We start from the raw sequence: 23136 nt of genomic DNA on the forward strand, positions 1-23136 counted from the left end.
GGCTTGAATGGTACAGTTGATCATGAGGACAGAAAGTGGGAAACTAAATACCCAGCGGTGAGGCGTGAAGAGGAGGTGATGGTGAAAACAGGCATAGCTGGGGGCCCAGAAGTCTCCTGTCTTCCTTTTTTTAAAAAACCATGTTTATTATTGTTCGGCTTTATAGATTTGCTTTTTCTCTGTCTGCTCTATTGAAATGTGAGTTCCATGAGAGCAGGGACCTTTCCTGTGAGGTTGTAATTAATGCCTAGCTCAGTGCTGGGAATATGGTAAGTGCTGAATAAATGTGTGTTGAGTAGATGAGTCAATGAGTGACAGGGGAGAGAAGGTGGAGGCAAGTAGGGACTGGGAACGAAGGGGCCTTGCGAGGAGCAAGAATGATAGTTTGCCATGACCTAAGGGGGCATGATTAACTTGTCTGAAATTCACATTAGACAAGGAAAAGATTTTGGTAAGGTGATTAGGTATAAGGTATTTATTTAAAACCTACTAACAGTGAATTACAAGAACTCACACTGGGAGAGTAGCATTGACACTTATATACTACCAAATGTAAACTAGATAGCTAGTGGGAAGCAACTGCATAACACAGGGAGATCAACTCGATGATGAGTGATGACCTAGAGGGGTTGGATAGGGAGAGTGGGAAGGAGTCGTGGGAGGGAGGGGATGTGGGGATATATGTATAAATACAGCTGATTCACTTTGTTGTACAGCAGAAAGGTGTTATGTGGAGGACTGGGAGTCCAGAGAGCGCCAGTTTTCACCATTGTAATAACAGAAACAAGAAACAGTGCCTCCAAATGCTAAATAAACCATTTCTAATCTAGAAATTCCTACCCAGCCAACCAGTTAGTGTGAAAGTAGGGTAAAGACATTTTCAGACAGATTTCAAGAAACTTTCTCGTGAGGAAAAGCTACTAAAGGGTGTTCACTGCAGAGGCAATGAATTAGGAAAGAGAGGTGGAGGACTTCCTAGGTGGCGCAGTGGTTAAGAATCCTCCTGCTAATACAGGGGAACACGGATTTGATCCCTAGTCTGGGAAGATCACACATGCCTTGGAGCAACTAAGCCCATGCACCACAAATACTGAGCCTGTGTGCTGCAACTACTGAAGCCTGCGCACCTAGAGCCCATGCTCTGCAACAAGAGAAGCCACCAAAATGAGGAGCCCCCGCACCACAATGAAGAGTAGCCCTCACTCACTGCAACTAGAGAAAGCCCGTGTGCAGAAACGAAGACCCAATGCAGCCAATAAATAAATTAATTGATTTTAAAAAAAAAAAGGAAGATGGAGATCTGACCTAGAAGTGAGGCAAAGGGAATGTCCTAGGATGAGAGCGAAGGGTAGTCTCAGCTGTGCACAAGGCCTGGCGAGCAGAGGCCCAGGTCAGACATGGGGACGGAAGGCACCAGGAAGGACGTTTCCAAAATAAAAGTGGACCCTGCTATCATTGGCCCCGACTGAAATGAATTTTTCATTGTCAGAACATTTGGGGGTGAATTCATAATGCGCTGAAATCTAAGTAAATGAAAAAACAGGGGAGCTATTAATTTCAGGAGAAACAATGTTGTTGAAGGGTATGTGATCATGGGAAATAGTAAAAATATAATCACGTGGTGAGCTCTGAAGAATCTTGACATCGTCACCTTAAGGAAAATTGTGATGTAATAAGAAATTGGGATAGAAACGTATTGGGAGAATGGGGGTAGAGGAAGTATGTGTTTGTGTGGGAGATGGGGACGATTCAGCTTCCAGAAGCAGAAAGACAATAGAAAATGTCTCGCAGATTAGTGTCTGTTATGTTTTCTTGGCTCTTCCATATTTTAAAAAAATTTCACAATTTTTTAAAAGGAAAATTTGACAAATAGCCATGTACCAAAAGGCAAATAATGCCTAATTCCAACACTCAGAAGTAGTCACTGTCAACGTTTTAGTGTATGTCCTTCCACACACACAGAGGTTACCATGTTGCTTCACATGCTTGTGCATGTATTTAACGCCTATTAAATTAGGTCGTATTATATAGTGATTCCCAAATGCCATTCCCCAGGCCCTTTGCATGAGAATCACCTGAGCAGCTTTTTGAAAATAGAACCTCCCAAGAGCTCCAGGTTCAGGAAGTTCAGTTCAGTAGTCTTGAGGTGGGCCCCAGGTCATTTAAAATTACCCAGGTGATTCTGATGCATGGTCAGGTGTGGGGACTGTTCTGTGAGTGGCTTTATTAGTGGCAGTTGATATTTTTCTCTCTCATCATTTGTTGGGCTACAGGGTAGTCCAGCTATGTAAGACTGCCACTGAAGGGTCGTTTCTTGTCTCCAGGAAAAGAGAGGGAACAAAGCATCCGATAAAGCTGCTGTCTTGGCCTTTGATGCCCTGGTGGCCTTCTGTGAAGAATCGGGGTGAGTGACTTGTCTTGCTTATGGAGCCAAGTGTTAGTGAGACCTTTCCCTCCCCCAGCACCACTAGTCGACCAGCTAATGCAGGGCAGCTCTTGGGCCACCAAGGGAGCCCTGCCTGCTGAAAGCCACCGTGTGGGATATTTCCTGTCAGGGAGCATGGAAGTTGGTACCCTCCCACTTTTCTGTGGAAGGCCTCAGAAACTCTGGCACTATGAGGATTCGTTGAGTATTGTGGGTAGCCATCCACCCATCCCACTCCACCCCATGGGTGACTCAGTTCCGAAAGATGTGACCAGTTCTGAGCCATTGACGTTGTGGTCGTCATGTGCCACTGAGCTGGGCCGCCAGCTTCACTTGTGGAGTCGTCACTGTCCTCCCAGACCCAGACAGAGACATGTGGCCCAGCTTATGTCTTGGGAGGGCAGGGGCGATAACGTACTTTCAGAGAAATCAACTTTTCCAACGTAACACCAGCCTGCCCACTTGGAACCTGCTTATCTATTGAACTGCGCCTGCTGGTCGTGGGGGCCGTGAAAGTGCCTCGTAGCTGCTCAGTGACAGGCGGATTGTGGCAGGGCGGGCCCTGGGCCCGAGCAGCTGCGGATACAGTATGTGAGGGACGTCCAGGAGCATTGTGGACACGTTGGGGGCGCTGGCATTTGTGTAGCCCTTTGGTCAAAAAAGCTCTTTGATTTCTCTGCTCCTATCTCTCCAATCTCGTTGGACAATCCTGTAAGGTAGATGAGGCAGAATTGATTGCTTCAGACTTGAGAGGTTGTGGTCAAGAATTCCCTAGCGGGGGGGAAAAAAAAAAAAAAAAAAGAATTCCCTGGCGGTCCAGTGGTTAGGACTCCGAGCTCTCACTGCTGAGGGCCCGGGTTCAATCCCTGGTTGGAACTAACATCCTGCGCAGATGTCACTAATTCCCCATCTCCCGATTGTCAGTGAGATGTATGTTTTCATACACACGTGCCATATTGTTTTTTGCAAGCCTAGATTCTTGAAGCATGGAGCTGATGACGCGGTACTAGTGTCCAGCAGATGTTTGGGGCTTTCCTTTGGAAACCAGAGAGGCACTTATTTGGGCTGCATGCTCCGATTCCTACCCCTCCCCAGTCACTGACGAGCCGGTGGCTCCGGGGCTGAAGCTGTTCTCCTCTCCAAGCTGCCGCCTCTCATTTGGCCTCTGTGGTAAGACCACGCCCAGCAGAGGTGGTTGGCGCCCTTGCCACAGCCATTGCGACCAGAGCCCTTTTCAGGTACTAACATAGTGAGTTGCTAAATTAGGCCTTCTTTGGCTCCTTGAGTAAAGCACTTGTCATGAAAGGGCTCAGTGTCCTTGCTAGTTGTCAGAGTCCCCTCTGCTGGAAGTCACCCTGGCTGGGTTCTTGTTCAGGGTGAGTCTGAAGCCCTGTGGGGCCCTCCGGAGGGTTAGCTCTGCCATATCCCTCTGGGCTGCAACAACTCGCCAGGCAGGAGGGCACGTCCTCCCAGGGGCCTCTGCTGTCTGTCTCATACCAGGGAGCTGAGGCCTCTTAGTGTGTCGGGGGTCCGGGCACTGGTGGGCCTCCTGTTGCCGGTGTACAGCCTTATCTCTCCTATCTCACTTGCCACATGTAAAGGTGTCAGATTCCAGGACTTCCAGGCCCTGGGACAGAGTGAACACGGCTGGTGTGGCTGGATGTGAAATTGCTCTTTGAGTGAAAGGGAATGTTTCTTCATTGCATAAATGGTATATAGCACGAAGGCAAAGCCCCTTCCCCACTAGATATTTGCCCCTTTTCTAAGAATAGTCTGGTTTGAGGTTGGTGTTGAAGCAGCTGTTTGTGAAGGGAGGGCACCTGGCAGCCAGGGACAGGCCAGCGTGGTGGCTTTGGCAGAGGCGGGGACATTTCTACAAGGGCTGTGTTGTAGGGTTGGAGGTGCATGGGGGCTGGGGGACCCTGTGAGGAATACCTGGGCATCTCCGAGACCAAGAGCAAAGACATTCGGTCACATGAATGAAGGCAGCATGGGGTGTCCCGCCAGCTTCCTCCCTTCTTTGCGTGCAGCTACTTTCTCTGAGCCTGGCCAGGAAATGCATTTGATTATTTATGATAGGGCCAAATTTACCTTTGAGTGTAAAAAGGAACAGTAATTAGGTTCACAGCAACCTCCCTCCAGCCTAGAGGCCTCTGCACCCTGTCTGAGAAGGGAAGAACAGCTTTGGTTTAAGCCTAGATTGTACTGGGCTCCATCATCTCCTGGGGTCTCCAGGCTGGGGGAGCCAACAGGCCAGCATCCCTGTTTATCCATTCATTTGCTCATTTGTTCATTAATTCATTTATTCAACCAGCAAATAGCAATTGATACTGACTCCATGCATGGCACATCAGAAAAGGGGGTACGGTGGGGAACAGAAAGAGACCCAGCCCCTGCTTTTTGGTGCTTGGACCAATGGGGAAGACAGGCACTTATCAGATAATCACATGAAAAATGTATAATTCCAGACTGTTAAAAAGGCTTTGGAGAAAAGGTACATGGTGTCTTGAGAGTGTATAACAGTGGCCTCCTCCCTTCTTGGCCCACAGAAAGTCAGGTCACGACTCTTCACATGGGTTGACCCTATCGAGTGGGGGGAGTAAACCAAACAGAATAGCAAACAAGGTGAGAAACAGGACCGTAGTGATAAACAAGCAGATCACTGCCAGGCCCCCCTGGTCCCAGGGGTTCTGCCAGAACTCATCCTTCCAGGCGCGTCTTGTTAGTAGTCTGTCCATGTGAACCTGGAAAAGTGGGGACAGAGGCCCTGAGTGCCGGGGCTTCTCCAAGGCCCTGTCCCAGGTGCTACTCCCCACTGCCCCACCTTCACCCTCTGGTGTGACCTCAGAGCGCGGCGGCCACCTCTGCAGCTAGTGGGCATTGAAGGGACGGTGGGCCATTGGGCTCGATGCCTCCAGCAAGCAACAAATGGGCTTTCTTCCTCCGTAGAAGCAAAAGCAGGTACTGGCACCAAGAGGGGGGCCCTTGGGTTCTTCCTGGAGGCTGCCTCTGGCTCTCCAGTCCTTTCCTGAACAGTCCGGCTGTGAGCAGGACTTTCTCTCCCATCCCTGAGAGCTGCTTAGCCAGAGTTTAGAAAGAAGTGCTCTAGAAGACCCTTTCTGGGTTTCCTGCCTCGGTTGCAAACATTTGGGAAGCATTTCGAGAGATCAGCACAGGAGCCCAGGAGTGGACGGACTCAAGCTGAGGCCTCGGTAGGCTTCCTTAGAGGCAGGTGAAAGCAGAAGGACAAACTAGTCTTGAAACACAGCTGAGATGGGCAGGCTGCGCGCCTGTAGCCAGTTGAAGGGAGTAAAGGCAGAGAAGGAAGGAGCCATTACCTGGGTCTGCTATTTACACTCCTGTGTCCTAAGCGAGGGCGGGCGGATCAGGCTAATCCTTCAGGCCACACACTCTGAGGGGCCTGAGCTGAAGAGGCCACCAGGTGACAAGAGCTGCACCCCGACTCAGAGAAGCAGCTTTTGGGAGGAGAAGGTGGTTGCATTGCTGCCTGGTCCTGACCAGACCTGCTTGCTGTCAGCAGAGCAAACAAAGGTGGGCTAGAGGCCCGTTGCCTGGCAACCGCATTCCCTTTCAGCCTTTCACACTTACCCCCTCCGCTGCTGCCTTCTGCCCTCTTGTGATGCCGTTTGGGGGTTTGCTCAGGGCGCGTGGGTTGAGGTGTCCTGGCTGAGAGAAGTCAGACTTGGGGTGGGCGGGGGAAGAGACTGGAGCTGGGCCCCTCGCCCCAGGCCACCTGTCCACCTCACCTGTGGCTGGGTCCTGCCCCTCCTCTCAGTCCAGATGACCCGTCCACTGAAAGGACCTGCCCAGGGCTCGGGAGGCCTGGGGGCTGGGGCTGCCGCATGTGGCCGCTCACTTCCTGAGGCACCAGGTGGATGATTAACCACAGCCTAGCTGGCACCTCCTGGAACCGGCATGTGGGTGTTTATCACCACTGAGGCCCTGGGTTCCGGTGGAGGCCTAACTTCTCCCTTGGTGTCTTTGCGTGCCGCTCAGGCCCGGCCTCAGCTGCTTCGCGTGGGTTCCCACCCCCTAGTGTGGTGAGGCGGCTGGGAAGCGGGCGTGGGGCCTGTGCCCGGGCGCGTGGAACCTGGTGGCCGCCATGCCCTCCTTGGAAGACGGGAGTCGAGTGCCCACGGCGGCCAGGGACCGTGCCAGGCATCGTGTGTCCAGTTGTGAGCGAGAGAGGCAGGCCTTGCCCTCCCTGGCGTTACATTCTAGGGCACCAGTCCTCAACCCTGCCTGTTCGAATCATCCGGGAGCTTTCCTGAACTCTGGTGCCCAGGCGCCACCTGGGAGCACAGAGATCAGCCTCTGGGTGTGTCAGGGTAAAGCTCGTCCCCTGATTCTGACCACATCCAGGGCTGGAGGAGGTGGTGGGCAGGTTCCGTAAAGTCCTACTTAACTATTCTGGCTTCGTTGACACTGGCTTACCTGCTGCTTCACATTTCCTTCTGTAAAACATGCTGACTAATGCCCTTGGCCTGCCGAACGCTCCCGGGCCACAGGCTGGTCTCCGCACACCCTCAGACTTCTGCTCCAGCAGCGTAGCTGGACGCTCATCGGGAGTCAGCGGCTTGTTCCCAAACCTGTTTTGTGGCAGTGATGCTTGTTATTGTAATTACATAATTGCACTTAACATTACATAAAAACGAAGCAGTGATAATAGCTGAAACCCTAGTTTTACAAGCGGGGAACAGGCATGCAGAGGTTAAGTAACTTACCCAAGGTCACACAGCTAAGTTACTGCTCTGAGGTTTGGACCCAGCTGTTCAACAGAGCTGTATAGTCGGAGTTCTGAAACTTTGTGCCGGGCCTCAGAGCACATGGAGAGAGAAAGTCCTTCTTTCTGTAAATACCTGTTTGACCACTTTGGAATCATTTTGGAACCATTCACATAATATTCCTGTCAAGAATAGACGTAGGCAAGACAACTGTAAACATTTTCTAAAAAATGCAGAAGGATTTCATACTCAGGTTTCCTTGCAGACGTCTTAAAGTTCTTATTCTGCCTTAAATCAAAATTAGCAAATAGGCAATTCGGGAACTCTGGTCAGCAAACCCACTACATCAAAAAGACTGGCCAAGGAATGTGCGTCTGTATGTTTGCATTTCAGATGAGAAGTGTAGAGAATGTATGTGTCATGTATGCAAACATTGCTTTGATTGAGTTTTTCAGTTAATTGCTGGCCCTGATCGGAAAATCCTTCTGAAATGATCAGCGCGAAGGGAATGACGTGATGGGAAGAGGAAGAGAAGGCTCTTGGTGCCTGTGGATAGCCTGGCCCGGGGCATGAGGGGACTCCCCCGGGAGGAGCAATGTTTAAGTTGAGATAGTAAGATGATGTAAGAGTTAGAATTAGGGGACAGTGTTCCGTGGCAGGCAGCTGGTTCCCGAGGAGGATGAGGAAACTTTTTCTAAGGACAAAATTAATTTGTCCTCAGTTTTGTTTTTTTTTAAACTTTTATTTTTTAATTATTATTTTGTTGTTGTTGTTTGTGCTGCACGACTTGTGGGATCTCAGCTCCCCGACCAGGGATTGAACCCGGGCCACGGCAGTGGAAGCCCAGAATCCTAACCACTAGGCCACCAGGGAACTCCCTGTCCTCAGTTTTTTATGGTCTGGAATTTATTACCCACAAGCAAATGTGTTGTCCTTAAGATTGTTATCTGTAGATTGCTTTCAGATGGTAGTGTTTGGGAGCACAGACTTAGGAGAGGACTGTTGTGTGCGCCCTCTGCCAAGTTTTGCAAATGAGATTCTTGCACCAGTGGCTTTACTGTAGTTTCTAATAAGGCATGACATTCGGACAGTAAACCGCACAGATCTGAAGTGTAGAGTGAAACCCTTGTGAGGAACCGAGAGACCACAGTCGTGGTCAGTGGTGGAGCAGAGGCCAAGGTCAGGGGAGGCATGAAGGGGCCGGGGAGATCAGCGCTGAGACGGGCTGGGGCACTGCGGCTGTGACCGCGGGCAGGCGCTGCTGGCGGCTTGGTCCAGGGTGGTCTGGCGGGGGGAACGGAGAGGTGTGGCAGCCGGAGTCAGCCAGACGTTTTCTGGGACTCAGGCGCCCCTTCCGTGGCCACCACCTGCCTTGCTGACCTCTCTTTATCCTTCCCCACAATGGGGGATTGCTGCTTCCTCTCCATGTCCCTTACCCAGAGGTCCAGCCAGAACACGTCAGGCTGCTGCTGTGCTCGAGTGGATCTGGTTGGTTGAGCCTGCCTGGAACCTGGCCCGACAGCTGCAGGGGAGCCGTTGGTGGCGGGGCTGTCTGCCCCTGTAAGCACCCCAGAGCAGGGACAGGATCTTGTTTGCACTCAGCAGTTGGGTGCTGGCTGGCCTGCAGGAGGGAGATGCGAATGAGCCTCCTGTTAGCCTGTTTTGGGGCCCAGGGCGACCCCTGGTTCCCACTTCCTGGCAGCTGGACCAGGGAGCCTGAATCTTTCCTAGAAAAGAGGCCCAGCCTCAGCCACCCTAAGGAAGGGTGTTCTCGATGCTGATGAAACTCACTCGAGGGCAAGTCACTTGGGGGTCAGGCTGCTGCCCCGTTGGAGCATCTCCTGAACGGAGGGCTTCCTGGGGACCCTCCAGCTGCTGGTGCTGGGACTGGAAAGGGCGGGACTTCACATCCTCCCACCTCCCCTGTGTTTTTCTTCTGGGAGGGAGACATAGTTGGGCCCCACCCCTGCTCTTAACTCTTAGGCCCCACTGCTTATAGGGAGGTTGCTTTGAGAAGAGTGTGGGGTGTGGCTGTTTGGGATCTTGGGCTGGTATTATAGATGGTGGATAATGGAGTGAGAGCCTTATCAGTGCTGCAGCCGGAGGCCTGGGGCCCCGTGTGTGGTGAGCAGGGGCTCTGGAGCCAGATGGGCGGGGCCCGGAGCCTGGCTTTGCCACTTTTCAGCTGATCTAATTTAGGGAAGTTACCTATTTCCTCATCTTCAAAGTGGGGATAATAATGGTACCTTTGGCACTGAGGGTATCATGATGATTTAATGAATTTATCTGCATCAAAATGCTGAAGACACTGCTTGAGCAGGGCTGAGTGCCCGGTGAATTCTCACCGCCTTTACCCTCACCATTGCTGTCATTATTATTATGGTATCATTATTGCTCTGAATCCCATTCTTCTGTGGTGGTGGCGGTGGTGGGGTAGAGTGTACAACAGATTCTTGAATTTCTGTTATTTTCTATGGAAGCACTTCCTCTGTGGGTCTTCAACTCAAACCAAACCCATTGGAGAAGACCCTGGACACCAGGAAGTGAGACTAAGCAGAGAGAGAGCTTCTCCTGCCTGCCTGTCAGCTAGAGAGGATGGGGCCGCAGGGGGCTGGCATCCCCTTTCCACTCCCTGTTTTCTGAGTAGATGGGGCTCTGCCTCTGGGCTGCCAGAGCATGGGCCACACAGGCCACGATGTCAGAGGCGCATGAAAAACGCAGACCTGTTTATGGCTCTGGCAGACGAGAATTGTTGGGGGCACGGGTAACCTCGCAAGCCTCTGCATCCCCTACCCTCAGCCCTGGCTTCGTAGCTCTACCTGGAAAGTTCTGTGGGATAGAAAGTAAACTGAAGGGAAGGAGGCTGGGCAGCGTTGCATGTCAGCGGGACCAGTCCTTAAAATAGGTCCCTGCTGCTCTGGCTCGGCCCCTTTTTAGAGGGCAAATAACGATGCTTCAATATCAGTGGAGCTCTTAGGATACGCCCAGTACTGTGCCAAGATCATCTTGGTTTATCCTCACAGGCTTACCCCAGGAGGTGGGTACCAGGATTATCCCATGTCACAGGAGAGGAAACGTGGCTTGGGGAGGTCAAGTCACTAACCTCTGTTCACGTAGCTGGTGGGGTGGGGGGTGAGGATTTGAACACAGACAGTCCGGCACACGTTGGGGAAAGGATGGAGCAGGCGGGATGCAGGGTGAGGTATAGGGGCCTCCCCTCTCTTACTCCAGTAGGTTGGGAGGACCCAGTGGCCTGAGCCTGCTGGGACAGGGCGTGCCAGCCACAGCGAATGGCAGTGGCGACTGCGGCGTGGATTCCTGAGCTCAGCACCTGCCTGGGGCAGACGCAGCCTCCGCCACTGCCGGGCAGGCATCTGGGAGGCAGAGCTTGCTCGCAGCTGGTGCTTGGCTGGGATGACGCTGCCGTCCTCCCCTGGTTCCACAGCCTTCCCTCCCGCATGGCTTTCCTTCCTGCGTGTTTTTCCAGCTTCCGTGGCTGCAGGGAGAGCAGAGGCCTGGGAGGCACAGCCACTGGCCACACCCCTGGAATTCTGGCACGTCTCCCTCCCGATGCACAGAGCCCAGCACGGGAGGCTAGTGCCACGAGACACGTAACCAGAGCTTTTACTGGGAAAGAAACAGGTAGATACTGGAATGGAACACTGACGTGCCCTCACTCTGGAGGGCTTGGGACCCAGGAGCTATTGCATGAAGCCCCTCTGACTGGCCAGCTCCTCTTTGGCCTGGGAGCCTCCACTGCCAGCTCCCCACAGGTGCAGGCTGTCCTCTAGGCATAGGGACCCAGCTTCCGTGTGTTGTTAAAAAGCACAGGTAGGCAAAGAATCCCTGGTGGTTTTCTGTCTTAGAAACAGTCGACTCCTCCTCGGCACCCCGTGTTTACTCGCAGGTGAGAGTTTCGTGGCCAGAACAGCCCTTATTTCCTTCGTGAGGCTCTGGGTCTCAGTCAGCGTCCGGGTTCCTGGGCTAGGCCGGGGCTGGGGCTGGATCTTTGTCTTGAGGGGTGAGGGCTGCAGGGCCAGGCTGACAGCCTGGGTCACGGCTTTGGGGGTCTCCTCTCCCGCTGCTCCTCGGTCATCGCCTGGGCCCCCCCGGTGGGGTCATGGGTCCCACCTGGGCCTTCCTGCCCCTGCGCTTAGGGCAGCAGCACCGGCAGCAGCAGTAGCCACAGGCTATCAGCAGCAGCAGCACCACGGTGGCTGCAGGGGTCGGGGAGAGAGCAGAGCACAGGACACTCAGCGCGGGGGCGGAGCGAGGAAGAACGCCCACCGGACTTTCGAGGAAGCCCCTCTGGAGGCCTGGAGGACCTTCACCCAAAGGCCTGGCTTAGTGGTCAGAAGTACCCGAGAGTCTGGGGAGAGGTGTGCCTGTCCCCGTGCCAGTCCCCGGAGCTTTGCTCTCTTCATCCGTGGGTTGGGGTGCTGGGGGCACCTCCGGGCCCTGGTTCCCAGCACACCCCATCCCTAGAGCAGCATGTCAGCAGATTAGGGGAGACCCCCTGGCTCTCCCCAGGGGACCTCTGCTTTTCCTCCTCTGTCTGGGGGACCACCCAGCCCCCTCCGCCAGCCCTCTGGCTGGCATCATGGTGTCGTCTCTCCTGGACGCCAGGAGGAGCCTTGGGTGCTGAGGAGACTCCGGGAGCCCCAGCTTACCTGTGAAAATGACAAGGACTGAGAAGGCCGCGATCTCCACGGGCTCGGCCTGGGGCAGCCTCTGCAGCTTGTGCAGCAGCCTCTCCCCTATGGAACGCATCTCCTGCACAAAGTTGGAGGCTGCCATGCTGCTCCGGGTTCTTACTGGGGTTCCTCCTGGGCTGCAGAGCAAAGAGAGGACCTGGAGTCCCCGCGGAGCTGGCTCCAGTGAATCCGCCCTCTCACCCACCCCGGCCCGGCCCGCAAAACGAGTTTGTCAGGTCTCACCCATCACAGCCCTGGTGGCTCATGGCTCACGAGGGAGGAAGGGAGCCGGCGGGGCCCTCACTCAGAGCTCAGCACTCAGCCGTGGCCCTCAGCCCCCGCCTAGCTGGCACTGCCCAGGCGAGGGAAGCAGGGGGTGCCAGTGAGCCTGAGGCCCTGCCGCGGGGCTGCCGCAGGAGGGGTCTGCCAGCCGACCAAGGTCAGCCACGGTTGCTGACCGTGAAGGTGACTGCCCTGTTCTGCTCCTTTGTCTTAGACACACCTCCTACGTGTTGCCAGGGTGCCTCGGATGGGCACAGCTCTCCTGGCGGCCCCTGGGTGCCTCCCCAGGTTCCCTGGTGGGGAGATGGGGCCCCAGGATCCCAGCCTGGTGCCCTTGCTTTTCATCATACGTGGGAACAAAAGGGTCAGCTTCTTCCCAGAGCAGGCTCATGGGGGCTTCTGGCGAGGGTCAGACATAGGTGAGAACTGACTGGGGGAGGTGGTCTGAGCCCCGCTGGGGTCCCCCACCTCTCCCACCAGCCCCATTTCTTTACTCATACGTGTCCTCCTGTGAGAAGGTGGAGGTGACACTGTCCCTCCAGTTTTCCCCAAGGGGTCCTCTCCCAGGATGGGACCAGGCGTCCCAGGGTAGGTTTAGCCTCCACCTCTTGGCTTAGACCTGTCCCTCTGGCTGACCAAGAGAGTCCCCTCCGCTCCCCCTTACCCCATATTCCCTGCCCCTGGCCCCAGGCAAGTGGCAACTCAGCCTCCAGGCCCCATGACCAAGAGCCTCCTCCAAAGGTCCAGGCCGAGTCAGCGAGTCGGGACACAGACTTTCTTTCCCCTTCCGCCTCCCCAGTGGGCATGAGGGAGCCAGCGCCTCTTCAGAAAGGGACAGCCTGTGCCAACCCACCGTCAACCTGTTCACCAAGGCAGCTCTAAGCCAAGGCAGGGCTGCAGGTGGCTGGGGCCTGTGCCAGACCTAAAGCTATCATTACCACCGCCTCATCCCTGCTCTCAGCCGGGCGGGTTCTCTCTCCCCAAGGTGGCTGCAGTCTGTGAAGCCGGTCCCTCTTGGTGCTGCCACGACAGCATAGTGACCTTAGAGCCACCTTGAAGGTCATCCGCCTGAGTCCTCTGCGCCGCACTTGGCTCCCTGCCCTCCCTCTGGCATGTGGCCTTTGCTCGAGGTGGGCAGCCCCCCTGCGGCCCAGCCCGCCCACTCCTTCTTGGGCAGCTCTGATCGTTAGAAGATGGGGCTTCCTGGTGACCCCGTCAGTCCCACCTGTAGGCCACTTCCGTCCCTTCTGCCTCACAGTCCCCCAGGACAGCAGCCGGCCAGGCACCTCCTGCGTCTCCTTCTGCACAGGGTAACTACTGTCGTCTGGTCAGCCTGGCCCGTAGGACAGCGTTTGAATCATCCTGGGGTTGAATGCTGCTGGCCTCCTTCCTGCTTTTGTGACACGGAGTCGCTTCATCTTTCCGAGTCTGTTCTTTTTCTCATTTTACAAGAAGATGCAGTGCCCGTCTCTCGGGAGGGCCGGGCTCCGGGAGTGCCCGTGTGATTCCCCTCTGGGCGGGGTTCGGCCAGCGCAGGAGAGGCCAGGCGGCCTTTGGGGACAGTCCCACCCTCCCGACACCATCAGTGACCTTCCTCCAACACCTTTGGGGAGTTTTGTCTGTGTCCTCCGTGCTCAGGATGTTGGTGGTGTGTGAGGTGAAGGAAGGTGGCGGGGGGCCAGCTGGAGATGGGGGAGTCGGCAGGTGACGGCTCCTGGAGGATTAGATGGTTTCCTGTCAAAGGCAGGGCTCCTGGAGTGAGAGCCTCCCAGCTTCTCCCACACCCTACCCCAGGGCCTGCATATTTCTACAAAGGAGATAGGATCCTAGTTTTCCAGTGGGCTAGGCGGCATGGAATTCTAGAATGCTGCGGGTCACCCACTGCTGCCTCCTTTCTTTTGCATATGGGGACACTGAGACCAGAGAGAGGAAGGGACTTCTCTGCAGTCACACTGCAGGACAGGGGCCTGGCAGTGCTGCCCTTGCTGTCCCTCCATGGGGGCCTGTCTCAGGCAGCCTGCTCTTTTTTTAATTTTTTAAAAATATTTATTTATTTGGTTGTGCCAGGTCTTAGTTGCAGCCGGTGGGCTCCTTAGTTGTGGCTCGAGGACTCCCTAGTTGTGGCCTGCCGGTTCCTTAGTTGCAGCAGGTGGGCTCTTTAATTGTAGCATGCAAACTCTTAGTTGCAGCATGCATGTGAGATCTAGTTCCCTTACCAGGGATCGAACCCAGGCCCCCTGCATTGGGAACGCAGAGTCTTAACCACTGCACCACCAGGAAAGCCCCAGCCTGCTCTTTGATGGGCAAGGTAAGTTGGCCCAGGAGCAGCCTGCTGAGGGCCTGGCCTGTGCAATGGGTTCAGCACAGGGACCAGGGCTCTGCGTGGTCAGCCCCACCCCACACTGGAGCACAGCTTTCATCACTCACCGACCATACCTGCTCTTCGAGAACCTCCTATGACTTGTCACCAAAGGGCCAGATCTTGCAAGTCTTTCTGTCTCAGGCTCATGAACTCCTTCCCGAGTGTAGGACCCCTCTCCTCAGGTCACACCGAGCAGACCTCCCGCTGACCAGTGGAGCAGGTGTGCACAGGAGGGTGGTCCCCTCCCTTGTTCTGGGGCCTCCGGGCATCCTGCTCCCTGGGTTTCCAGGAGGATGGGAGCGCACCTGCTGGTCCCATTTCTGGAGGAGGGACCAGTGGGCCAACCGAAGCCCTGGGGGAGCTCGCACGGGACTCAGGAGCTGGGCTTCTTTCCCCTCCCCTCTTCGTCTACACTTGGCCTGGCTTTTGCAGCCTGATTGACCCAGGCCTGCACTGCCTAATGTAGTCATCAGAGACACTCCTTCGTAGAAGGGGTGAAGGAGAGCGGGTGCGCAGGGGGGCATTTTCACCTGTGCCTCCCACAAAGACCCAGGAGGGATTGCAGAGGGGGCACCTCCACTTGTGAGCAAGTGGTTGTGTGGAGACCCTGGTCAGTTGGGGCCCGTGATCTCCAGAGCAGGGAGTGGGAAGGTGCGGCCGAGGCTGAACTGCTGTGCAGGAAAGGCGGGGCCTGTCGATCCAAGGCTTCGCCCCTAAAGTCGGCCGTCCTCCAGGGGTTAGGAAGTCAGAAAGCTGCAGACTCATGCCCAGGGGACCCGGGCCCCACTCCGGGAAGAGTGCGCTCCACGCCAGCAGCAGAGGCCACGGCAGACATGGACACCCCCGGCCTCTGGGGACCCAAACCGGCCGGCGGTGCCTGGGTCAGCCCCAGGGCTGCTCACTGCATCCCATCGGCACTGGGAGCAGGAGTGGGGCTGCTGAACACGGCTCTTCTGCCCTTTGCTTTTCAGTTGCTGTTTCATCACTTCCAGCTTGGCCTTGAATAGAAGGAGCCTTAGTGGGGACCGTCGGGGAGCTGGAGGGGCCTTGTTCTCCTAAGAGGGCGGAGGCGCATTCCAGCAGGTCCCAGGCGGGCTTCCCAATGTGCTATTTAAAGCGAGGCCAAGGGGTGCCTGACGCCTGGTGCCCGATATAACCAGCCGTCATCAGGTGACCGTGTGGCCTGTGCCCCAGCTGTTGCTCTGTGGGGAGCCTGCAGTGTTCCCAGCTGTGGTCCGGGGAGGGTGGGGGCTCTGGGGCTGGCACTTTCTTGTCCCATTAACCTTCCCAGGTTTGGAGGGAGGAGGGCAAGGAAGCCGGTGTGCTACTGGTATTTCTCTCTATTTTTCCAGTTTTTCTGTCTCAGGTTCACCACACTCCTTCCCAAACTGTACTTCCTGTCTGTGAACGAGGGAAACGCATCTCCCCCAACCCCATGCTTGGTAACGACTTGGTCAGAAGCAGCCAGAGCAAGTGGCAGCTTCCCCTGGCCCAGCTGCCTGCATGGCCCTTCTCAGAGCCTTCGGAGGGTGCTCCCCGGCTGGAGCGGCAGCCAGCGGAGGGGGAAAGTGAGCCAGGCCGAGGGGAAGGCTGGCAGAGCTGGAGGGACTAGAAAACATGCCTTTGTGTGGCATCTCCTGGCACAGAGAACCTTGCCACAGAGCAGGCAGGCATCCTGCAGGCCAGACAGCTGCCACTTGGTACTGGAGCGTCCCTGTTTCCTCCTTGCAAAACGGACAGTAACTCCAGCCGCAGCTGCGTGGGAAGAGCGGGTGTGTGCTGTCTGATAAGGGTGTGTTGATGGCTCGGGGCCCAAGGGCTTCTTGCCCTGCCCTGTTGTTTTGTCAAGGTGGGTTTCAGCCACCCTTGCTTGTTCGAGAACCAACTAGAATGAAGCATAACTGAAGGCTGGGGGAATTTTGCGGGGTCCAGAGGCCTTAACCAGTAAGGCAGAGACGCCCACTGTGCACTGTGCTCTCTTCTGTGGCCCTGCCTTGCTGTGGGAGGTAGACACTTGAACCTTCAGCAGCCCCCGCTGCCCCAGCCCCATACGTAGCTTTTCCAGGCCAGGAGGAGGCACTTCCTGCTTCTGTTGATTATTTCTGCACCCCCAGAAGCTGGGCATCACCCTTCTGTCCCCGCACAGAGACTGTTTGGGGGGCCCCGTCCACCTGTGTCCTGGGGGTCCAGGGACTCTGACCCCCGCCCGCCTGCCTGGGCCGTCTTACACAGAAGAGGCAGCAGCGGTAGCCATCGGCTCACCATTGCATCCCTCCCTCACCCGGCCTGACCTGCTGCCTCCAAGCCAGCCCGGCGTCTGTCCCCTCTCTGTGCCATCACTGCCCACCACTGCAGGGCTTTTAGTCTCCCCAACCACCAACCCAGGCCAAATGCCACAACCTCTGCTGAGCCAGGAACACGTCGACTGATCCTGGGTTTCCACTTTAACCTGGGTGGTTGTTTTTCTAACTAGATACTAGCTTGTTTGCTTTGGGGAAAACATCTGGGGGGTTGGGGAGGGAGACTGGCATGAGGACAGGGAGGCAGGAGAAGTAGGCAGCCAGCCTGGACTCTTGGGACCTTGCCCGAGAGGGCTGATCTCAGTGCCACCCCAAGAACCACCAGCGTTCTGATGGCGGCAGAGGGCCATGTACGGGGCGGGGCCGTCCCTCCCCCAGCCTCACTCCCACCATGGCGCCTTCCCACCTCGCCCTGGGTTTAGGGCCCTCATGCTTCTGGCGTGGCGTTCGGGGAGACTGGGGAGCTCTGTGGGCCCAGGGAGGAGCGCCTGGGCCTAGCCTGGAGCTGAGAACACCAAGCCCCCACAGGAGGTGGCAGCTGCTGCTCTTGTCAAGGACACAGTAGGCAGAGCTGCCGCAGGTTCACATCCTGGGGGGTGTGAGGTGGCCGGGCAGACCCTGCCCTGAGCCTCCTCGCCTGGGAGAAAGCAGGGACTTGATCCCAGGAAAAAGGGAGGCTCAGTGGGCAGGCAACGGTTCTCCGCCAGGCCAGGCCAGCCGAATCGCTCGTTTAAGCCCCCTGAATAGAAAATGCTTAAACTAACTTGCCGAGTAAGCAGGCTCTGTGGGCCCCTCTGCCAGCTCAGCAGGCCGGGAGGAACCACCCCGAGCAAAGGGCTGCAGCCTCGGCCTGTGCCCCATGCTGGTCCCAGCGGGAGAAGGGAGAGCCCAGGTTCAAGAGGGAGGCTGTCCGGAGACTGTGACCAGGCATGGCCCCCAGGACCGTCCTCTCTGTGTTCATGGTGGATTGTGACCCTCCATCCTCGAGACGGGACCCCGGTGGGCTCTCTTCCCTTCGTCCCCGCCTCATCTGTGACCAGCGCCACTCACCTGGGAGCTCAGGTGTTGGGGTTGGGGGGCAGCCGCAGGTGCTGGGGAGCCCAGCAGCCTCTCCGTGCCTCTCCCCCGGCCTCCCCTGCTCACACTCTTCCTTCCTTTGCGGACGCCTCTTTCCTGACCCGCGGCTGCTCCCTGGGTGCCTCTGCTCAGTGCAGCGGAGCTCCTGGCTGCTGACAGCCGGCTGCTGTCTTGGCCTCAGCTTTTCTGTTGTTGGTTGTCCTGGAGATTCAAGTGTCACATTACATGGGGCGGCCGCTGAAGTGGGGGGCCGGTGGCACCCCTGCCCGGCGGGTGAGGGAATCCCTGCTGGGAACTGCCCCTGCGGCTGCAGATTCCTGGTCCTGCTCCCTGCCCTGAGGTCTGCACGGCCCTCTTCTGTTCCTCCTCCTCTTCCTCTCCTCCCTCCTGGCGGGTGTGGGCTGGGCCTGGGCTGTGAGCTGATGAAAGAGGAGGTCGGCTCGCACGTTCCCTGGCAAAGCTGACCCCTGGGAGGTTCCACCTGAGCGGTGGAGTCCGGGAGGGTGTGGGCGGTACTGCGGCTCTCCTAGCTCTTCGCCTCCTGCCCCCTCCTCGGGAGGGCCTTTGGGGCCATGGCCCTCGACCCCCAACCTGTCCTTCAGATGACTCCTTGGCAGGTCCCTCCCTCTGTTTTTTCCTAGGAAAGAAAGTAAATAGTGGGGGAGCTGCTGGACCACCCAGGCAGTCAGCTCTCTGGGGAGGCATCTTGGGGAAGAACTTGGGAGTCCTGAGTGACTTGGGAGTGGCCTGGGCTTGGCCTGTTCCTCGGGGGTGGCCCTGGGAGGAGAGAGGACACTGCTGATCTTGTTCTTGCCAAAGAGTGTCTGCTGGGGCTGTCTCCACACTCCTGGCCCGACTGTCAGGGATGGGCTCCAGAGCCCAGTGGCTGGCGTGGCTGTTTGACATTTGGCCGGTCGTGCCACCCCAGCAGACCAGGCTGTGCCCGGAGCAGGACAGGGGCCGACCCTAGCCCGCATCTGCGAGCTGTCAATGGAGCCCTTTGAGTGTGAGCACAAAACGCCAGTGAGTCGGGGCTTGGGGGAGGGCAGGGGGAAGGAAGCCAGCCTTGTGCCACACCACTTGGATGCCAGAGCCTCCCAGGGGCCGGACAGGCGGCCACTGTGCGGTCTCACAGGCTTGGGCAATGGAAATGAGTTACACATCGCTTTTAGGTGTGGTGGGAATAGCGCCCTCTGGTGGCTGCTGTGGCCTCCTTGCCGGCTGCAGCCATTCTCCACTCAGCTAAACAAGGCAGCCAGCCCACACCTCTAGGGGCTGTGTCACAGTCGGTTCTCGTTCCTGCCCCTTGGGGTCTTGGCTCCTCAGAGTGTTTCTTGCAGCCCCAGGCAGTGCTCATGTTGAAAGGTGTTCTGGTTAGAGCAGTGATACCAGCTCTTCTTGTCTTTGCGATGTGGTAACTGGACAGCTCTGCCTCTGCCCTGGCATCTCCTCTTGGGCTCCCCCACCCCATGCCACATTCCTGCTGCAGGAACGGCTGTTTGTAATGGCCCTGATGGAGCTGTGACACCACCCCCCACCTCTGCATCTGCCCCAGTGACCGACTGTGCCCCCATAGGAAAGACAGCTGGAGCCCGGCACCCCAAGGGGGCTGTGGCAGGGTCAGGGCAGTGGAAGATGCAATGAGGAAGACTCGGGCCAAGGCTGCATCTCCTCGCTGCCCTCACCAGTGCCGGACATACGGTGCCAGCCCTGAGTTTCCTGGTTCCTGCTCTCAGGCAGTCCCCCAGTCCCCAGCTGTGTACACTGGGCTGGGCAGAGGCTTGTTGGGGACAACAAGGAGGAGGTCACCAGGAGACAGAAGCAGGACAGAGTGCTGAGATGTGGTAGGGCCACTCCCTGGTGTTCCATCCTTCCCTCCCCCTCAGAAAAGAGCGAAGAGTGATAAGAGCCCTTGACGTGTGCTGGGCGCTGTGCAAAAAATGCACTTCAGAGCATCTTCCTGGCCCTTACGAAGCCCGAGGGGCCAGTGCTCTTCTTGCACCGGCTTGTAGGCAAGAGTGCATATGCTTCAGCAGGTCAGATGCTTTTCCCAAGCACACAGCCTCAGCAGCAGAGTCAGCGTCTGCACCCAGAGTCCATGCTCTTCCCAGGGCGCCCCACTGCCAGAGGACAGAGAGGGGGCTGGGGTGCAGAGGAGTACCCCATAGAGAAGCAGGACAGAATGGGGTTCGTGCCCTGGCTCCTCTGGATGTGTTACACGACTTTGAGAAAGCTCCTTCAGCTCACTGTGCTCATCTGTAAAATGGGCACCCCAGCGGCACCTTGTGAGGCTTGCGTGAGATGCCTACCACAGTGCCAGACATGTAGCCATGCTCGGCCAGAGTCTCAGGATCGGGTGAACGGACACTGGCCTGCATGGGTCCCTCACCCCTTAGCCGTGCCGTGCTGCCTGCTCTAGGTGCCGCCATGCTGCCATTGCCAAGTACTTCGGGGATGCGCCCCCTGCCTGCACCAAAGGCTGTGACCACTGCCAGAACCCTGCAGCCGTGCGGAAGCAGCTGGACGCTTTGGAGCAAAGAAGCAGCTGGAGCAAGACCTGCATTGGGCCCTCCCAGGGGAACGGCTTTGACCCCGAGCTGTATGAGGGAGGCCGCAGGGGTTATGGGGGCTTTAGCAGGTGAGGGGCCATGAGGCCAGGGGCCCCCAACCTGCTGGAAATAGTCTGACATTCTCTCCCTGGTGCCAAGGCCAGACCAGAGGCAACACAATGCCATGGTCTGGTCCACCCCCCACCCCACCCCCGCCTCGAGGGCCACACTGGAGCCAGGACTTCGGTGTCGCCTCCGAGCTGCCAGGGCATCAGAGACATCACTGCCCTGGGAGGGGCAGTGCCGCGTGACGGGAGGGCAAAGCCCAGACTCAGGACTGCTCACGCCCAGCCTGTCCCCTAGGTACGACGAAGGTTCCGGAGGCAGCGGGGATGAGGGCAGAGACGAGGCCCACAAGCGGGAATGGAATCTCTTCTACCAGAAGCAGATGCGCCTGCGCAAGGTAAAGGGGGCAGGGGCTCAGTGGGCTCCAGGTGGCCCCCTCCTCACAGCTGTCAGCCCCTCCTCTGGCACTGGACTGGGAGCTTTCTTGCTGTGGGGCAGGATGCTTCATGGGCCCTCCTGTCATTTTCCAGGGCAAAGACCCCAAGATAGAAGAATTCGTACCCCCAGGTCAGTACAGAGATGTCCCCTGGGCTGGCCTCAGGGTATAGATGGAGGATGCTTCACTGAGGGGTTGGGGACACCAGAGAGCAGAAAGTAGAGTGGAAGGACTCACCTCTCCTCCCCCCAGATGAGGACTGTCCCCTGAAAGAGGCTTCTAGTAGGAAGATCCCCAAGCTCACTGTGAAGGTAAGAGGTGGGCAGCTCCTCACACCTGCCCCCAGGCTCCTCCCCCAACCTAAGACCTGTGTGACCAACTTCCCTCCTCTGCGCAGGCGCGCGAGCACTGCCTGGGGCTCCTGGAGGAGGCTCTGAGCAGCAACCGCCAGGCCGCAGGTTCCACCGAGGGGTGAGTGTCGTCAGGGCTGAGGAGGGCTCCCCAGGCTCCTGTTCCTTTGGAGACCGCAGGAACCCCAGCCCCTCCCCGGCTGACGTGGGCACCCCTCCCCAACTGTGACCCATCTCACTCCCAGGGGGTGTGGGTGTCCACAGCCCCACCAGAGGGCAGCTTTGGCCATGCCTACTGAGGGGCTGCCAGGAGCTGCTGAGGGATAGTCAGCCATAGGGGGCCCAGACAGTCCAGGTGGGAATCCCTTTGCCCAAGGCCATTCCCACCTGAAGCCATCTCCAGGGTCCCCAGGGAGAATCCAACAGGGCGGGGCCTCAGGCCTCCCTGACACCTTAATCTCATTCCTACCCTCAGACCTGACCTGCAGGCCAAAGCGGTGGAGCTGGAACACGAGACATTCCGAAATGCCAAGGTGGCCAACCTGTACAAGGCCAGCGTGCTGAAGAAGGTGGGCGCTGGGTGGGGCGGGTGGGGCATGCTCTGGGTGGAAGGGGGCCACTTACGGGGGGAGCCTGACTTCCCTCCGTTCCCGGGGGAGGTCCTCCTCGCCAACACTATGCGGACTAGAACTTGGCCCGTGTCCAGCTGCCTGCAGCCATGGGCCGCAGAACCCACTCGTGGAAAGCCTGGGCTGGGGCTCTCAGGAGCTGGTGGGTGCCCGCCACGGCATTCCCCCCCCCCCACCCCAGGTGGCTGAGATCCACAAAGCCTCCAAGGATGGGCAGCTGTACCATGTGGGAGGCTGTGCCAACAGCTGCAGCGCCCCGGCTGAGCCCCTAGAGCCCACCGAGTACGACATCCGGCCGGCCTCCCAGGTGTACTCGGTGAGCAGCCTCCTGGTGTCCAGCCCAAACCTGGGTCCAGGAAAGGCACCACGGCCCCTTGCCCTCAGCGAGAGCACCGTCCGTTCTCTCTCCTGGCATCACTGCCCTGGCCCAGGGTGCCCCGCAGCAGGCCCTTGCGCGTCCCTGCTCTGCAGCTGTGCCTCTGCAGCCCCCACAGTGCTTCTCTCACCAGCCCAACCCCTGAGCCTTGTCCTGCCCTGTTTTTCCCTCCCCCGCTCCTGGGACCCCCACGCACATGGCCATACCTGGACCGGCCATACCTGGACCTGCCAACAAGCGCCCTGGAGGGCCTGTGGTCAGAAGCCTCTCTCCTCCTCACAGCTCAAACCTAAGCGGGTGGGAGCTGGCTTCCCCAAAGGCTCCTGCCCATTCCAGACGGCCACCGAGCTGATGGAGAAGATGCGGGGCCAGGAGCAAGACCCCCAGCCTGTGCAGGGAGGCACACAGGAGTCACCCAGCCGGCCCTGTGGCCGCCAGGATGCAGACTGCGCTGAGCCCCTCCCTGGGCCCAGGGGAGAGGCTCTCAGAAGCAGTGCTCATTGTGGGGGGCCCTCCCCCGAGAAGAAGGCGAAAGGCCCTTCTCGGGGCAGTCCTGCTGCCAAGGCCCGGGTCAACAAGAAGCAGCAGCTCCTGGCCACAGCGGCCCTCAAGGACTCTCAGAACATTGCCCGCTTCTTCTGCCCAAGGACCGAGAGCCCACCTCCACTCACCTCAGCCCCAGGGGCAGAAGGTGGCAGCCCCTCCCATGACGGGGTGTGGGGACCCCCGACGGCCCCAGAGACGTGCCCAGGGGAGGAGGATGGAGCTGTGGGATGTTTGGCTGCCCACCCCCAGGCTGAGGGGTGCGCCAGGGAGGGGCCAAGGTGAGGAATCCTCTGGAATCC

At 57.5% G+C, this 23136-nt stretch overlaps 3 protein-coding genes across 11 annotated transcripts in view; 1 reads left to right on the forward strand and 2 right to left on the reverse strand.

Moving 5' to 3' along the window:
- The window catches only part of RECQL5 (RecQ like helicase 5), a 34680-nt gene that overhangs the window by 9787 nt on the left and 1757 nt on the right, over nt 1-23136 (forward strand). For 2 of the 8 annotated variants that reach the window (XR_009049914.1, XM_057714453.1), the window contains exons 8-15: nt 2325-2404; nt 20305-20523; nt 20798-20897; nt 21031-21067; nt 21189-21247; nt 21334-21407; nt 21762-21855; nt 22097-23115. Coding sequence is in view for 5 of the 8 variants with exons in the window: in XM_057714453.1 (XP_057570436.1) it covers nt 2325-2404; nt 20305-20523; nt 20798-20897; nt 21031-21067; nt 21189-21247; nt 21334-21407; nt 21762-21855; nt 22097-23115 (1682 nt within the window). In the remaining 3 variants the exon portion in view is untranslated. The remainder of the gene's footprint in view (nt 1-2324; nt 2405-20304; nt 20524-20797; nt 20898-21030; nt 21068-21188; nt 21248-21333; nt 21408-21761; nt 21856-22096; nt 23116-23136) is intronic. The other 6 variants (XR_009049915.1, XM_057714456.1, XR_009049916.1 and 3 more) reach the window with 6 other exon arrangements.
- On the reverse strand, nt 4733-10140 carry SMIM6 (small integral membrane protein 6). Of its 2 annotated transcripts, XM_057714461.1 has the most exons (3): nt 6881-10140; nt 6035-6112; nt 4734-5169 (listed from the first exon to the last, which is right to left on the reverse strand). In XM_057714461.1, the coding sequence occupies exon 3, from the start codon at nt 5161-5163 to the stop codon at nt 4984-4986; it is 180 nt and encodes a 59-aa protein (XP_057570444.1). In that variant the 5' UTR covers nt 5164-5169; nt 6035-6112; nt 6881-10140; the 3' UTR covers nt 4734-4983. The 2 variants fall into 2 exon arrangements, with proteins under 2 accessions (XP_057570443.1, XP_057570444.1); XM_057714460.1 differs by having other exon boundaries at nt 4733-5169; nt 6035-10140.
- Nucleotides 10320-12830, reverse strand: SMIM5 (small integral membrane protein 5). Its single transcript, XM_057714459.1, has 3 exons — nt 12811-12830; nt 11841-12001; nt 10320-11387 (listed from the first exon to the last, which is right to left on the reverse strand). The coding sequence occupies exons 1-3, from the start codon at nt 12813-12815 to the stop codon at nt 11263-11265; spliced, it is 291 nt and encodes a 96-aa protein (XP_057570442.1). The 5' UTR covers nt 12816-12830; the 3' UTR covers nt 10320-11262.

This window comes from Hippopotamus amphibius, chromosome 17 (genome assembly GCF_030028045.1).
Source record: "Hippopotamus amphibius kiboko isolate mHipAmp2 chromosome 17, mHipAmp2.hap2, whole genome shotgun sequence".
Classification (NCBI taxonomy): domain Eukaryota; kingdom Metazoa; phylum Chordata; class Mammalia; order Artiodactyla; family Hippopotamidae; genus Hippopotamus; species Hippopotamus amphibius.

Bases quoted from the DNA above. Each gene is read 5' to 3' on its own strand.
- SMIM6 (XM_057714460.1), bottom strand. From the start codon at position 5,163: ATGGACAGACTACTAACAAGACGCGCCTGGAAGGATGAGTTCTGGCAG.
- SMIM5 (XM_057714459.1), bottom strand. The intron at 11,388-11,840 runs GTAAGCTGGGGC...CGACCCCTGCAG, and splicing joins AGTCCTTGTCATTTTCACAG to CCACCGTGGTGCTGCTGCTG.